We start from the raw sequence: 17128 nt of genomic DNA, 5'->3' as shown, positions 1-17128 counted from the left end.
ACAGCAGCACATCGCGCGAGTAAGTTTTCAGCCATACATGTAGGCGGTTTTAAGTGCGTTTGCAGAATTTTTCTTACACTGCAGTCTGGCTCACCAGCGACAGGTGCATGCTTCGTGCTTCTACAGGACAATTCAAAACGAAATTCCAGCCACACCCAACAAATTATTGCTGTTTAGTTTCAAACTCGAAATCCAACCCACAAACAAGGTCATTAAATTGCATCATGCACGGGAAATTAAAAGGACACGGCAGTGCGGCTACGTTCCTATAAAAGTCTTTTATTCACCCAGCATTATTGCATCCTCGTTCGTTACCACTAAAGTGAAAAGTCACACTCAAACCTGCACACCCACGCGCTCACACAAAGATGCACACACTTCTCGAATACAGCAGTCCAAAGTCTCGCGACCAATCGTTCCATCGCTACACCACATATGCAGGGGCAGTGCGATGTCGATGCACTGCAGCCAGTGGCACAGTGCGCAGCACTGTAGCGGTGCCAGTGGTGGTGAACAGATGTGAAAAGAGGAGGAACGGTAGTAGTATGTACTAGACGGGAGAGGCACGTCGAAGTACTGTGACGACAGGCATGTTCCAATGGCAGGTAATCGTCACATGGATGACGACCTTACCACGTTCTTACACAGACCACCCACAAGAGAGCATTGCATGCATGCATGCACGCACGCACATGTGCCTATTTTTCTATCTTGTAAGAACATCGAGTCTGCAAACACAGCGCAATAGTGGAGCACAGCCACACAATGAACTCGCATGTGAGTGTTGAAAGCACCACACGGCGCGCTCAAACCCAGCACAGGCCACAAGGGCACCTTACGTAGTGTACTCTTCCTAAATCGAACATGATTCATGTCCTGTACACAACATAATGGCCACTAGAGCAGGAACACAAGAAGTCTCAAAGTCTCAATAGATGCAAGCATTATCGCTCCTGGGAGTAGAACAGTCATGCTGGCAAGGGACACTGCACTGGTTACGAAGCTACAGAGTGCACATGAAATTGTGAACTGCCAAGGCGGAGCCAGAAAAAGCTAGCCTTTTATACCAGGACACATATCTGACCTGAAAATGAATGAGAAAACAGAACTAAGACCAGATTAGTGTTGGTGGAAACCAGAGGCTAGCCAGTGGATGTGTACATCCAGAGGTCATGCACTGCTGGCCACACTTGTTTTCTGCTTCTTGCCAGCCTAACAGCTTGATTCTGCCTTAAGGGTCAACTGCAGAACTAAACATAGATGGCAGTCCCCATACAGTGTCACCCTTCCGAGCAGACCAATAGGACTGAAAAAAGGAGCAGACCTGTGCCAGCTGTTGTTTACAACAAGCAAAAGGACTTGATGCTTGAGTCACTGTGCAAGGTCGAAGGGCACCAAGGATGAGCCAATTATAGCCACTGGTGCTCCCAATAGTAGCTGCCTTACATTTACATGGCATATAAAAATCCATCTCCCTCCGACTTGCTGAACCACCCACCGGGAGTTCTTGACTGCCTGTGACGCAGTAGTGTACAAAAAGCAACCCATAGGCAAATATAGCAGCATGTTTTACACTGCTTTTATGGTCTTATAATTAAGCACATGAGAAATTGATGCGAACCTGATTCTTATGTTTTGCATGGTACATGGTACCAATGACAGTACAGGCACCTGCTTGAAGCTCATCGTGTCCACTTTGTTCAGCACAGATGATATGCTATTTTCAAGTTACCCAAGACCAGGGTGCAAAGATAAAATATTTCAAGCATGCTACACTTCCATGAACACAATTGTGTAGCAACCTGCAGAGATAAAAGTGGCTCCAATTATGTTTCTGGAACTTCCAAGTTACGGGGGGCTTTTGCTTCTGGCTTATATTTAAATATACACTACTCTATTGAATGCAGCTTGTTTACACTGACTAAAACTGGCCTTAATTTATCTAACATTGACCTTCAAATTCTTCCAACTATGTAAACAGCATCACGTCGGCCATTTTATCCAATTACAGCGCTTTCTAGAAGATACACTGCGAGTCAGTCCCAAAAATGGTAGACAGACTGTTGCAGCATCATGCATAGTGATAGTTGCAGGTCTTCTGTTTTTTTCCACATGCATAACACTGATCCAACAGACAGTAACACTTCACCTAGTGTGCCAAGACAACAATTTAGCACAATGCAATACAGCTTAAAATCTGCGGTAATTTCTGGTGGTCTCAAAACCAGGTAATGATGGATTCGCACTTTCTCTACCTGCAAGCAATGCCACAACCTCTGGCAACCCATAGGTAGCAAGAAAATTCAACCTCCGTGAACAATGCAAGCACCTTGCCATAAATTTGAAAACAATGAAATGTCACAATAAACGCCTCTCCGGCACATAGACCGAAACCTAAGCATGCGGCCACAAGCTAAAATTAACAGATGGGGCTATGTATCTGTATGAGAACTGTGCATGATTAGAGCAGACAAAATTTCTGGCCAAGCTTTTTCAACCTTTTTATTACCCAGAGAATGGGATATTTCAAAGAATGACCCGATGGTAAGGTCACACCGAAGTAAGTTCGATTTTGCATGCACTCCACAAAATCCAAGTTATCTGTGTGGATGCTCAAGAATGGTGTATCGAGCGCACTCTCCTCATTAGAACCAGTGAATGTTTGATGTCATAAGCAGCGCAAAGGGATAAGGACGTGGCAAGTGCTCCTTGTAGATACACTTGTGTGTATCGCACTTGTGTCTTTGTGTCCGTTTCTGCCCATGCCCTAGACTTTTTGCACTGCATTAGGGTGTGCCTTGATCTATCAATGCTGTGGCATGATTTAGAAGCGATCAACTAAGCATGTTCGATGGCACTGCTGCTCAAAATACCCGCTACCTTCAACTGCTGCAAACATGTTTGCTAAAATTTGAACTTTGATCACAACCCAAAAAAACGTACATTGAAGCCAACTTCATTTTTCATGCTCAGTGCGCACCTCTCAGAATGCTACATTCTGCTACAGAATGCTCAAATTTATAGCAGGTGAACAAGCATTAGTTCAATAAAAGCAGAAATACTCAATATTTAAGAAATAAGAACAGGCAGTGAATGCAATAAACGAGAGAATATACATGTTGACAGTAAAATAGGCGTGAAACTCTTCTATGTGGCTATAGCAGGAAACGGCAAAATTGAAGCAATTCAGAAGTGCTGACAGGCTGATATTGTTGAAAATATGTAAACTGTCATCTCAGCGCAAATGGACAAGTATACAGAGGAAGGACCACCACTGTGACACTTGTCCACTGGTCACCTTTCCTTCGTGCCCTCGTGCATTTGAGCCAATTTCATTACAGAAACAAATTTGGCCATTCAGGTACAGCTTCCCTTAAAGATTAACCTTACCATTTACCGGCCTGAATTATACTAGCAGAATCCAACTGCAAAAACCAACTGGCCACAATCAGAAAATTGCTGCAAGTGCTGGTAATCCCACAATCATGTTACCAAAGCCATGGGTATGACAAACAATTGCGTGCTGCAATGACATCTCTTCTCTAAGGAGTGCTTTGACAGTCGACTTTGCATTTCATTGAAATAATACGTGCCATCATACCATTTTAACGTTAACACATCCTTCCCTTTGTGAGAACTCTTTCTTGTGAGAACTTTTTACATTTACAGTTAAAAACCCAAGAGTGGCTTCTGGCTCGAAAAATGAAAGAACGCCAGAAAAACTAAGCTGCCAGAAACCACCCGTGCTGCCGAAATCAAAAATACATAAATCAAAAATACACACATGGTTCTTTTAAATTGCCCACTCCTTAAAACACTTGTGTTAAGAGCTTTCATTGCAAAAAAGGTAGACTCAGTTTTTAAAACATTTAAAATAGGCTGTGTGACACACAAACAATAATCAGCAAAGAAATGAGTTAAAAAATGCAACAGGATAAAAAATAGAGGCCACAGGCACGAATATATTCACATGTCAGACATGACCTGGAGCTCGCCCGAAGTTTGCGCATGCAAGGGGCATAGGCAGCAATAAGCCCAAAGGGAAAAAAAGAGTGTACACAGCCTGAAAATATTATAAGGTTTCAACTAAAATGGAAAGGCTATTTGTCAATGACCATTAAAAATAATTTAAAACAAAGCAGAAGGCATGAAAATGGACAGTTTAGCTGCATCACTACGGGGGTGCAAAGCATGTCATATAAAAGCCAAGCACAGTAATGACATTCACAGCTCTGAATCTTAATATTCAGTCAGCAAATAGTTCTGATTAAAAATGTCACGGGGTTGTTTTTTTTTAATGCTTCACAAGGGGGCCTTTTTGTGTTTTGCTTCTGTGAAAGAAGTTCATTTGTTCTAGCGTTTTCTGGTGCTTTTTTGGAGTAGCAAGACACTCATTCAAGAATCATGCCAGTTCACACAGATGTGGAGTGGCTGTGCAATGCCTTTCTTGGAGTCTATCAGCAGGAGATACTTATAAGACTAAAGCATGTGTAACACGACCTGAAGACTAAACCAAGCAAAGGAAAAACTAGGCGAAACCTTTTCACATTTGACCCTGCTATGTCCTCAGATGAAAACAATTATAAAGGTCCCATGCATTCCAAATTCTCACTCTGGTTCTTGATAAGCACATGAAACTTTGCAATATGAACGCCTCTTTCCATGCATTCAGTATTCGTTGCATGCGGAACACATCCTTCCTTAGGCCTCAAACAAGGCAGGCAAACTGCAAATGCGGTGACCAAACTGTATTGTCAGATATGGCTGGTGAAATAAAAAAGTTACAGTACGAATAATTGCGTATAGCAACGGTAATCGTAACCCCATAATCTGCACACATTTCAACACAACCAAATTCACACAGAGTTCTTAAAGTGCCACTAAGAGGCAGAATTTCTCGGCTTCATGCTATCTTTTTCTGAAGGCAGGCAGTGAGGCACTCCAACCCACAGAGTGTTACACCAATCCACTAAGAAACGCAAGAATGAATACATTCATAACAAGCCAGATTGGTTAGTTTTGGTTAGTTTTTATGCATGCAGAAAGAAGACAACATGCACGGCTGGCTGTAAAACATGAGCTAATTGCCAATCTCTAAAATGTATGCACTGTGCTTTTGAAGCTCTCATAGAAACAGAAGGGTGAACATCGCCTTAACAACTTACCCTGAAAATAAACCGTAAGCCGTATAATAATGCAAGTCAGTCAACTGCAAATGCACAAAAGCTATGTATCCTGAACTCCCGAGAAAAAGATCCATGCAGCAGCGCAAAGTTCAGCTTCAAGATACAGCTCCGAGCAAGCAGAGAAAACACAAGATCCTCATGCAAAAACTGCATACAATATGCTGCATGACAAGATTTCTAGAACTGTACACCGGTACTGCAACAGTGTGGCATTTTGTTTGCCTCAATGCGCTAGAGGCTCCTCACCTCGTGATCAAGAAGACACAGTAAACATAAAATGCAGAAAAAAAAGGAAAAAACTTCAAATAAGCAGAATCGGTAACATAGCTGGCCAACTGCACATTTACAAAGAATCTGAGAAATACAGGATTGTGCTGCTGTCTTAAAACAAAAAGTGACCACAGGAGAATAAACCATCATTAGATGAAGTAGAACACAGTTTGGCTACTACTGGTTAGAAAGTAAGCAACCGTTGTTTGAGCAAAGAACCACTAAAATAAAAATGCACAAAAGGAAAAGAACATAGGAAAAAAGCAGCCCGCAAACTGAGGAAGCAAGAACACTGACAGCACAGTTCTAAAGTGGATGTAAAAAAATCCAAACGTTGAAAACGAGAACAACAGCGTGTGCAAGGACAATCTCTGCACATATGCGACCATTATGCAAAATTTCAGCAAGCAAAAGCTAGTAACTTTGCATTGCAGTGCATTCAGTCTCAGGAGCATAAACAAATAAAAGTGAAATAGGGGCTGTTGTACTTTTTTCCCATTATTCCTTGACACTGAAAGACAACTTGCACTTCAACACAGACATGGATTATCCCCAGAGCATGAAACACTATAGAAATTCTATATTTTCATCAGTGTCATGTAGAAACAATCCAACAATTCAGCTAGGACACACCCAACGCAAATGTCTGACATAATGGGCAGCTCATCAGCACAAGAAACAAAACAGAACAAAACTTGATAAAACAAAGACTACAAGAACAGGCGTAACTGAAAAATTCTAAACCATTAGCTGCCACGCAACACTCCTACACATCGCTGACCAGCGAAATGGCGCTCGGTCAATCCCTACTACTGAAATTATGTTGCAAAATAAGACAGGCTATTAAAAAGCAATGCGACATACAATGGTATTGCACAGAGAACACAACACAATGAAAACCCATAAACCAAACAATTTGACAGTAGTGTTAGTGAAAAACATGCTGGCACAAGAGCATGAGGGCCAATTCCCCGATGGCCACTTCACGCTGTTTGACTTGCACCATCAAAGTGGATGCGTGCACTTTCACAGCCAACTTCAGAACTCTGCTCGCTTGTTCACCTTTCTGCTTTTGTCTAGTGCCACAACTTGCGCAATAAAGATTACAAAGGCTTTTCAAAACCGAGCAAAAGAAGAAAGGTGAAGACTATGCCACGGCAAGAGGAAATGTGATAAGCAAGCTAAATGCCACATCACCAATCACACTTATCGTTCATCTTTGGTACCATTTGCATAAGCTATGATGCTGCCGTGTGCCAAGACTTGGAAGACCAGCAGTGTCACGAATAAAAAAAAAAAAAAAAAACTGCATTGACAATTACTCTCACTGCCACTTCCACGCTTGAATGGTCAGTTGTAAAGGCAGCGTGAAGAGTGAGAAAAAGGAATTGTGTAAATACTAAGGTGCCTGAAAGGTTATAAATAATTGGCCAACACTAAAAAGTAAATATAGCATTACTATATATCGCCATAAAACAGAACAAACTGCAAAAGACACAGCTTGATTTTATGTGAACACAATTAAACAAGACTGTCGCTTAGGCAAAAGCAAACAACTTCAAGAACGTGGGAGTGTTGAAAACTTCCGCTGCCAAGTACTATCCCACTGCTTCCAAGCTGCATTATTATGTAGTAGTCACCTGCCTTTTATCGCCGACAAAAGATGCACAACCAAGTGAAGAGCTGCCAATAACATCGCAGAACGGAGGCATGCTTTCAACTATTCCAGGACCCCAATAGATACAGGCTTTGGGACAAACAGGTTACAGCCAGTTCCACGAGGAACAAAGGAACAAATGTGCAATGGTAATAGACTGACCAACCAACCCAGAAGTCGATTTTCTAAACCGTCATTTCTCCAGCAGAAACCTTGCAGTGCTGCCTTGAGTAGAGCACAAAAGCCGTGAAAGATCATAATAATGTGCACAATGATGACTGCCATGTGGTGTTCACACTTGCATACTAATAATAACTCTCTCCAGCAGACACTGAAATAAGCCAAGATAAAGACACAGCTAACGCTGCTGCTCCTGCTACTCTCAAATGCAGTCAAGAGGCGCAACCAAATGCACAGGAAGGCAGTCGTAACTGCACAAGCCTCACAGATTCACGCATCACAAAATACAGTCTTTGCTGGAAAAGCAGCAGCAATTGTGAGACATGTCAAAAGCTATAGTCCACAATCAGCAGCACAATTAAAGTCTCTGTGGTTGCTAAAAAAAAAAAATTGAATGGAGAAGGTACAGCGACATGACAGCAATCACAGTTCTGGCGTTCAGCATAAAACTTGCCAGAGAGTACATTTTGTATACCAGGAAGAAGGGCCTTTCTTTGTCTGTTTCATAAAGTTGGCAAAGGTATCACTTGTGCATCTGTCATTCAAATCCCAACGACTACATGCCATCAACATCCTACTTTCATGGCTTGAATTTCAACCTTTTACAAATCTGGATAGCAGCAGCTAATATTACAGCTACCAATGCCATTGTGCTCCCATTCCAAATGACCTCGTAAAATAGCTGTTCTGGCCACTCAACACAAACTTTCAACAAGACTGAATTTTCAGTAAAATTAATAATAATAATAATAATAATAATAATAATAATAATAAATTGTTTCACACAAAGGAAAGGTGCTGTATCTGTCACACTTGTTCTGTGGACACCACACAGTATGGGAAGGGAGGAGGGCAGGAGTGAAAGTGGATAGAGAGAATGAGGTGCCCTTGTGGAAGGCTACGGGGTAATTTCAACCACCTGGGGGATCTTTAACGTGCATTGACATGGATGCCAGTTCCGATATTGAGAGAAGTGGACCTACTTTGCAGTAAGCAGCATCATGCTGCGTTTACCACAATGGAAAAACGAAGCCTCACGTGCAAGATGTCTCCACCTCATGCATGTCACTTGCACAACTCTAAGGTTGTCAACTTATGTTTTCATTAGCCTGGCCTACACTTCCCTGCTGTTACTGAAATGCTATAGCTATAAAATTTACAAGCACCCTCGCACAAGCTCTCGTGGTGGAAGCTCTCCACTTGCAACTTATATAAATATTTGTTCTGCTGCAAGAAAGAAGAGCTTCCAAAGTATCTGAAACAAGCAACGCAATGATGATGCAACAGTGCAGAGTCAAGCTTGCTTAACATGACATCATTTTATGCATCCAGGTCTCTGTCGTGGCTGGAGTTCTTACATGCCAACAGAAAGCATGATACTTGTTTTTGTAAGTGCCTCATCATTTATAGGAGGCTCTCTTACAACAGTGTGAGAATACACAGGAAAAAGGCCTTTTGTGAAAGCAAGTGACATGCATCAAGAAACTTCACCATTCCATCTTTTCAAGCCTATAGTGACACACACTACTGGACAAATGCAGCACCTTGGAGGGGGGAGGGGGGAGGGGGGGGCCTTAATTTTACTATGCAAACTGCAACAGAAATTCTGTTTCGAATGACAAACTATGAGTTTAGATCCATGAAGACCATCCTGATGCCACAGCAATACATGGTTCCAATAACCAGCGCATTCCTAAATGCAAAATAGGTTGACAATTGTTTTACACTTGCTCAGTAGTGTGACTGACAAGCACCGAGTGTTCGAAGTGCGAGACCACGAGCACTCATCACGTGCCCTTGCCTGACTCGCCCCTGCCCTTGAGATCTTTCTTGCCGCATGTCGCCAATGAAGTCCCTGCAGAGTAGTTGTTGATCTCTCTGTTACCTCCAGTGACGGTGTCAAGGTCTCCAGCCTTGTGCAGAGCATCGGGATGCCGACGGCCCAGCAATGTTTGACACGTGGCACCCTGAGGCCAGAAGAATGGTATGCCCCATTGTATGCGTGCATCCGACCACCCGGCGCATAGAGTGACACACATGCAACTTTTACAGGGAACTGGAGAAGGCATCTGCAAGTTGTGCTGTGCGTAGATGCCGTCTTGCACACACGAGTGTCTAAGGCGGCAAGAGCTGGTCACAGAGTGCCTCCTTTGTGGAATAGAAGGCCATAAATCTGTTAGCCATGTAGACAGAAGCAGAGTAGTGAAAACGGGGTAGCGAGCCTGTTTGCTCTCTGGTACCAGTCCCTCAATGGCTCTTAGCTGCTTCCTTGGCGGCGACAATGAGTGGGTGCAGGCTGGTGAGCGGTCGTGCAAGCTTCAGAAATGGATGCTGAAATTGGAAGAAGGAGTGGGTAAAAAAGAAAAAAAAAACGTGAGAATCACCTAGTATAAAAGTAAGGCTTTCAGTGGGCTTCCATAAGGAAACACAGCCCCAAATTCAAGACTTGCTATTTTTAAACATCACACATGAGGAAGATCCAAAATCACAACAAGCCTAAATATTTCGGGACAGGTATATAAATGTAGCAAGAAATGTAAAAGCAATTAAAAATAGATGATGAACAGCAACCCTAAATTAGATACATAGTAACCATATGTCAGGAAACAAAATAAAAACTAAGTAACACAGTACAGCCTCCTGCCCATTTTATGCGCGATGTCGCAATCCTACCAGCCAACCGACATAGTTTCAGGCCTGTGCAGCTTTAGTGCCCGTTACACACTCCTCCTCTCTTCATGAAAAAAATGGCAAAGGCTTTGCAAGGAGCTTCACTTCAATAAAAAACAAGAAACAATTTCAAAATTCCATCATGTGGGAATTTTAAATTCTTTCAATGAAAACAACAGCCACTTCAGGTTATACATATCAGCGAGGCATACATACAGCAGACTCCTTTTGCAGCAAACTCAAAGTGACCAGAAAATTTGTTCGTCTTATCAGAAGTTAGTCTTAATAGAAGCGGCCTTAAAAGAATGTTAGCATGCTAGGTGTGTTCAAATATATGTTGCACTAATACAAGCAATAAAGTGGCCGTCCAGAGAGGGAGAATAATTACACAGAGCATTTGTTCCAACATTACACGAAGTGAGCTGAAGACAGCATGAAACAGTTCATCTTAAATGGGTTCTTTTATCCCGAGTCCTACTAAAAAGCAACCAAAAAGTCTGGCACTGTTCATCTCATCCAAGAATCTAGTTTAGCTGAGTTCACTTTAATGCGAGTCTGCTACACATGCAAAACAACACTGACGAATCACAGAATGAGCAAGTCACGCAACTGTGAACAGAAGTGAATCTTAAATTGTCAACTTGAACTTGCACCTTACTCAGAGAGGTGCTGTGAGACAGTCACAGGTAAGAATGCACGCACAACATTCGATCCCGAGTCCAAGCACTGGCTGCATAAAAGCTCGGCTTTTCTTTTTGTTCTTATTTTTTTTTTTTAAGTTTTGCAGTAATGTGCACCAAGCATCAATCATCAGTTCAGTTCAGTTCAGTTCAGGCGTTCAGTCGTGTCCGACTCTTCGTGACCCTATAGACCATGTCACGCCACGCTTTCCGGTCTCTCACTATCTTCTTAACATCACATAGCTTCATCTGCAATGCCTCGAGAATGCCATCTAACCATCGCGTTCGCTGCCTACACCTTCTCCGGCGACCCTCAACCTTTCCCAACATCAAATCTTTCTCCAGCGACTCCTCTCTTCTCATCAGATGACCAAAGTAGCTGAGCTTTAACTTTAGAATTTGACCCTCCATATTACCTCATATTACCGTATATTGCCGCGTATAAGTCGATGTCTTTTTTTTTTAAAGGCGGCCTACATATATGCAAGGTCAAAAGTAATTTCGACCGAGTTGCGAATAATATCATGCCCCGTGCACTTGAATTCCATAATTAGTTGTCAGACAAGGTGCGAAAGTGGACTTGCTTAAAAAAAAAAAACATGAATTTAATTGAGATATGCACCAAAAGTTTGTTTTAATATGATAGCAACTTGTTATCGACAAACCGTGGGCGTTCCACGGAAAAACTGCCAAATCCGTGCGGGCTGGCAATGTTTAATACAAATGGGACAGCTACAAATCCAATCCAATCCAATCCAAATCTAGACCACACATGACCAGTCTTTAGAGCCGAGAAGCATTTTCGCGTATTGTTATGCAACGTTGTGTGCCTTTCATTATTTCTGCCTGTTGCACCCCCTACGTGACAGCTAATAGCGGTGTATGTGGTTTGTGTTCCTGCGTGACGGACGCCTCGCAAGATGCCGCCGCAACCTCAGCAACAGTACAGCATGGTTTTTAAGCGGCAAGCCATCCTCTACGCAGAGTCGGAAAACAATGTCGCAGTGGGGTGGAATTTCGACATTTCAGAAAAGTGCATAAGAGGCTGGAGGAAGCAATGAAGCAAGAGTCTTGCAGTGCGCTGCTACACGCCGTTCCTATCGTGGGCCGAAGTTCGCACAATACACTGCCGTAAAGGAGGCGGTTCGAGATTGGGTTCACAACCAGAGAAGCAAGAGCCTGAGTGCTTGCTACAATGGCATTGAAACAAAGGCACGCACTGTTGCAGAGATGTGCATCCCGCGTACCGAGTTTAAAGGTGGGTCATGAAATTAATGAAAAGGAACGGTCTCAGCCTAAGGCGACAAACAACCGTATGCCAACGGTTGCCCAGAGTCTACGAAGAAAAACGGAGTGCCTTTCTGCACTACGTAAATGACCTGAGGGCAACATATTCATTCCTGCTTGGTCAAATAGGCAACGGTGACCAGACTCCAGTCTGGTTTGATATGCCTAGCAATAGGACCGTGTCCGCAAAAGGGGAGCGCCAGGTCCGCCTGCTGACAACGGGTAACACACATAACCGTTTCCAGGTCATGTTATGCTGTATGGCAGATGGGCACAAGTTACCGCCATTCCTTCTGTTCAAGAGGAAAACGATCCCGACGAAGGAAAAGTTCCCGCCAAATGTCATCGTGCGGGTGAATGAGACAGGATTTTTTAATCATGAAATGGTCCTCTAATGGTTTCGTTTCGTGTGGTGCATGCATCCAGGGACACTGCTGAAGCCCCGCAGCATGCTCATCCTGGACTCTTTCCGCGGCCACATAACCGACCGTGTGAAAAAATTAGGGTCTCTTAGATGTCTCTTAAGAGGAGAATGAAGAAAGCCTACCCTTCCTCTCCTATCATTTGCCTCTCATTGCTTTCCTTTTATCGGCGTTTGTTGCAGTGCAACACATAATTATAATTGGTTTACAGGAAACGAAAGGCGCAGGCAGTGTCTGTCACACTTTCTCCGACAAGTGTGCGTTTGGACGATACACCATCACTCCTGTCGCGTGGCATTCCTTGGCACGCGTTCTAGTGTGGGATTGCAGATGGCAGGAACGCTAGACAAGATGAGACTTCTGGTTGGTCGCTTCGAACTTGGCGGCTGGTGGCGTCACTTCTCTGTCAACTATTCAGGTGTGCCGCTCGCGCGGACAGCTTTTGTCAACGACTATATGAGCTAGGCTTTCGCCTTAAAAAGTGGTAGCGAACGCAAGATGCAACCTGGTCATCATTCCAGGTGGATTGACACCTATTCTTCAGCCACTGGATGTGGCGCTGAATAAGCCATTCAAAGACCGCATCCGTGCATTCTACGAGTGGCTCCAGCAAGAAAACCGAAAGACACCAACAGGGCGGCTGAAGTGAGCTTCTTTGGGCGCAATGGGTCAACTATGCCTGGTATGGACTACCAACAGACATGGTCTCTGCAGCGTTTTCCATGTGCAGCATCTCGGCACCACTTCACGACCGGCGGCAGCAGTGGCTTATAAGATGATGATCGCGACTGTGTTCTCACAACTGACGAGTCAGAGATGTCTCATGAACAAATAAATGTTTCTTTATGACTCGGCCTTCTGAAAAACTTTTTGGGCAAGCTAGGACCGCAGGGTGCGGCGGCGTCGACCTAACTTTTTTTTGCCAAAATTGGTCGCAAGTTGGGGGGTCGACTTATAATCGGCAATATACAGTAAGTCCCCTGCAAAATTTTCCCCAACACTTTTGCCAAACAAGCCCTAGTGTTACCACATGCAGCACTCAACAGGTTAAAAGGACTTTGCTATTTCTCTTCTCATTTGGTAGTCAGATAGAAAGCACCCACAATCCTTCTTGAGGTGAAAAAAGAACAGATGGAGTAAATCAAACAAAGGCATGAGTTTCACCTTGAGCAGCTCAGAGGCGGAGTAGCGGCGGTCCACATCGACCTCGAGGCAGCGGTCAAGCATGTCCTGGAAGACAGCGCTGAGCTTGTCCCGCTCCTTGATTTCAGGTTTACCGTTAGTCGCAATGAGGTAGAGGGCGCGCAGAGGGTTCTCGTTGAGGTAAGGGGGCTCCCCCTCGACCATCTCAATGGCCATCACACCCAGGGACCAGACGTCCACCTTGGGGCCATACTGCTTCCGCGTGACCACCTCGGGTGCCATCCAGTACGGCGTTCCCACCATGGTGGTGCGCTTGCTCTGCTCAGGCGAGATCTGGGCACAGAACCCAAAATCCGCTGCACAGCACAGGGAATAAAAGAAGTTAGAAAAAATACAAGGAAGATGACATACAAAAAAAAAAAAATAACAATGATTACAGCTAGCAGAGTCTAGAGACAATGAATGATTACAGCAGCGTATAGAGACAATGCTTTCCCAGTAGGAAGCATTCTGCCTCTCTGAGAGCCCAGATTCGGCTTCAAAATGCAAAACCTGAAAACAACTTCCAAAGTATAATGAGCTTGCTAATACATAGTATATGCAAATGCTGGGAAAAGGTGCATTTCCTGATTCACTCTGCACATACATATAATACTAGAGGCCAAGTAACACCCACACAAAAGCCTAACAGTCTAGAAGTATAATAAACTGCTTATTTTATTTTTTTCACAGTTTTTTTAACCTAACTTTCTCCTATACTGCTGGTTTGGCTGCCTTCAAATTTCTCATGAGGATGGCATTTTGATGCGATATACGGGATTCATATAATGTGCTACACGCCACAGTGGAGGACTCCAGATCAATTTAGACTACTTGGGGCTCTTTTAACATTAGCTGACATTGTGCAAAACACAAGAGATGGCTTGTGTACAGGTATAGCTAACGCACCAAAGATTGGTACTTGCATGGTTCATGAAGTTGGCATAAAGAAACATCAAGCAGCCTGCAAGACCAATCTTTAAAGAAGAAACCAGAGCCAAGTGCAAGTGTGCCAGGACAGGACATTACCTGAAAAGACAATGTTCACTTATCCCGTTTATTTAGAATACGGCAATGCTTGCACCTTTCGCTCTTCGGAAGCACTCCTTTGCAGAGTCCCCCTTTCTATGATGGCAGTTTTGCATTTCTATGGCAAGAACTATGCAAGTAGTTACATCTTACAATAGAGGCCAACTTCAAAATGCAATCTCCGCACAAAACTCGAGAATGAGCCAATGAATTATGCTGAAGCAAAGATTTCCAATAAAGACTTTCAAGAGCAGGCAGTCTGTTTGTCTGTAACAATTGCCCGCCACCTTACAATTTTTGGCATCACTTCACAGCATGCGGTTGTAAGAGGGAAGGTAAACCATAATAGAAATCACAAGCTGCCATCTCTCAAAGCCAAAGCACCAAGAAATAATGTTAAAAGCATATGTGGTGCAAAAATATACCAACAACAGAGAAAATGATGGATACGAGTGCAAGGTGGCTTCTGCCTGTATACTATATTTAGCACAACAGCTTGGCCCATGCACGACCCACTGTTTACCCTTGCATGGCCCGCAGGTCCAACTCGTGCAATAAAGACTGAGAGTATAGTACGCACTAAGCTTGACGCTGCCATCCATGCCGAGCAGGATGTTGTCGCTCTTGATGTCACGATGGATGACATGGTTGCGATGGAGGAACTCCAGCGCCTGCAAGACCTCGCGGCAGACGGCAGCAATCTGCCCCTCATCCATGCATGTCTCTGTGACGACGTCTGTCAGCGAGCCGCCTGCCAGGTACTCCATGACGACCCAAAGCTCGCCATCGCCCACCAGGTAGCTGTCTAGGTAGTTGACCACGTTGGGGTGCTTGTTCTCGCGCATCACCAAAATCTCGTTGATGATGAGCTCCTTCTTGGGCTGCTGTGCCAGGTTCATCTGCTTGATGGCCACCTCTGTACCCGTCGACGTTTCGATTGCCGTGAACACCTGGAAGGAAACGCCTGTCCTGTCTCACTTTACACCCCAGTGGCTCTGCCCTTGTTCTGTGGACTGCACAACTTCCCATCATGAGGTAATGCTAAGTCGTACTACACCCCGTCTTTAGGCATTTAAGCTAGCTCAAAAGCTGCTTGCCCAGCTTCTTCATCTTAACAAAGAAGAAAACGAATATGCAGTAGATGAAACAACGCTTGTCCAGTACTGGTTAATGATGTCAGTGGACACTAAATATCAGTGACCATTAATCACAAAAATTGAAAAAAAAAAATTACAAGGGTTCAATGCTGCTGAACCAAATATATTGAGCGAAAGCATTAGCTGTGGGTGACCGAGCGTTCTTCTTCTCTTTTTCTTCTTCCTCAGCCCACATATAAAGCCCCGCTTTAACCAAGCCGTATGAATGTGCCTTAGTGACCTATAGGGGTAATGTGAATGCCAGGGTCCTAGCAAGCTGATTCTGACATAATCGTCCATTGTGAAACGAGAGACGCAAGTTGGCAGTTCCTGCCAGCCCCCACCCTAGTATCACGTGGGGTGCGACGTCACAGCGTCACGTGGCTAAGACGTGGTTACAGGCCGCGCTACGCTGAAGGCTCGAAACCTAGAGTAGTATTGCTTTCGCAATAAAAAATTTTTTTTTCTAATGTCTGATATATCACATGAGCACATATCCTGAGGAGCAATAAATTGAAACGATGGGGTATGAAGCGAATGGAGCACACAGTTCCAGTGCACGGCAGAGAGATGCTCACCGTGCCCGAGGCGCCCTGCCCGATCTTCTCCATTTTGGTGTACTTGCGGTTGGGGTCGCCTACGGACACGATGCTGCGCAGCTTCTCCATGATCTCCTCGTCGGTCATCTTCTTCTTGCGGGGCCGCGTCACTGCACCCGGCGCAGCAGCCGTGCTGTTGTTGTTGGCAATGTCGCGAGCATCGTAGCCCAGGGCCGCCCCATTCTTGTTCTCCTCTTCGATGGGCTTTGTATACTGTACACAGTGCAATGCAGCATGGTTGTCGCTAAGTGAACAGCCGCTGAGGGTGAACACAGGCAGCCATCTCCTAACAAGCACAACAGCCACACCTAGGATCAGGCCTCTGAACGTATGCTCGGTACAGTGAGTGTGCCACGATTGCAGGTATCTGCCTTACACATTCATGTAAATCTATCTATCATGCTTCAATGATTAGCAAAATTTATTGCTGCTTGTGGGTATGTACCGTCTCTGCCAAAAGTAACCAGCCAATGAGAGTTCACTTGAAAGATACAGAGGAGAGCCCTTATGGCACACCTAAAGACCAACAGGCTTTGAAAGAAGAGAGATTCTCATCTCGCACAGCTTAGACTTTACAGCATCAAACATTCTCAAGAACACAGCTAGAAACAAATCCCATTGGCCCCGTTAATTTTGGCAATTACTATATCTCTGTGTATATGCTTGCTTTAATACTTTTTGGCACTTCCTACTGAAAAACCGAGAATACGCCAGAAGTTCTAATACGAGACATAAAAAGCAGACACGACCTTCACTGGACATCTGCAAAAACTGCAACATGACAGGTACACAGTGCCAGCTTTGCAATACTAGAGTGATATGCTCAATTT

At 44.2% G+C, this 17128-nt stretch overlaps 1 protein-coding gene across 1 annotated transcript in view; it reads right to left on the bottom strand.

The window, feature by feature from the left end:
- Window positions 1-263: 263 nt before the first annotated feature.
- Pak (serine/threonine-protein kinase PAK 3-like protein) overlaps window positions 264-17128 on the bottom strand; it is a 40773-nt gene continuing 23908 nt past the window's right edge. Inside the window, exons 8-11 of the mRNA XM_084594241.1 lie at window positions 16278-16511; window positions 15144-15513; window positions 13517-13851; window positions 264-9624 (exon numbers count right to left, since the gene is read on the bottom strand). Of these exons, the coding sequence (XP_084450367.1) occupies window positions 9541-9624; window positions 13517-13851; window positions 15144-15513; window positions 16278-16511 (1023 nt within the window). The 3' untranslated portion in view covers window positions 264-9540. The remainder of the gene's footprint in view (window positions 9625-13516; window positions 13852-15143; window positions 15514-16277; window positions 16512-17128) is intronic.

The sequence above is a fragment of the Amblyomma maculatum genome, chromosome 2, assembly GCF_055883805.1.
Source record: "Amblyomma maculatum isolate TAMU_Amacu chromosome 2, ASM5588380v1, whole genome shotgun sequence".
NCBI lineage: Eukaryota > Metazoa > Arthropoda > Arachnida > Ixodida > Ixodidae > Amblyomma > Amblyomma maculatum.
The sequence above is the reverse complement of the archived record's forward strand: the minus strand, read 5'-3'. Positions and strand labels throughout refer to the sequence as shown.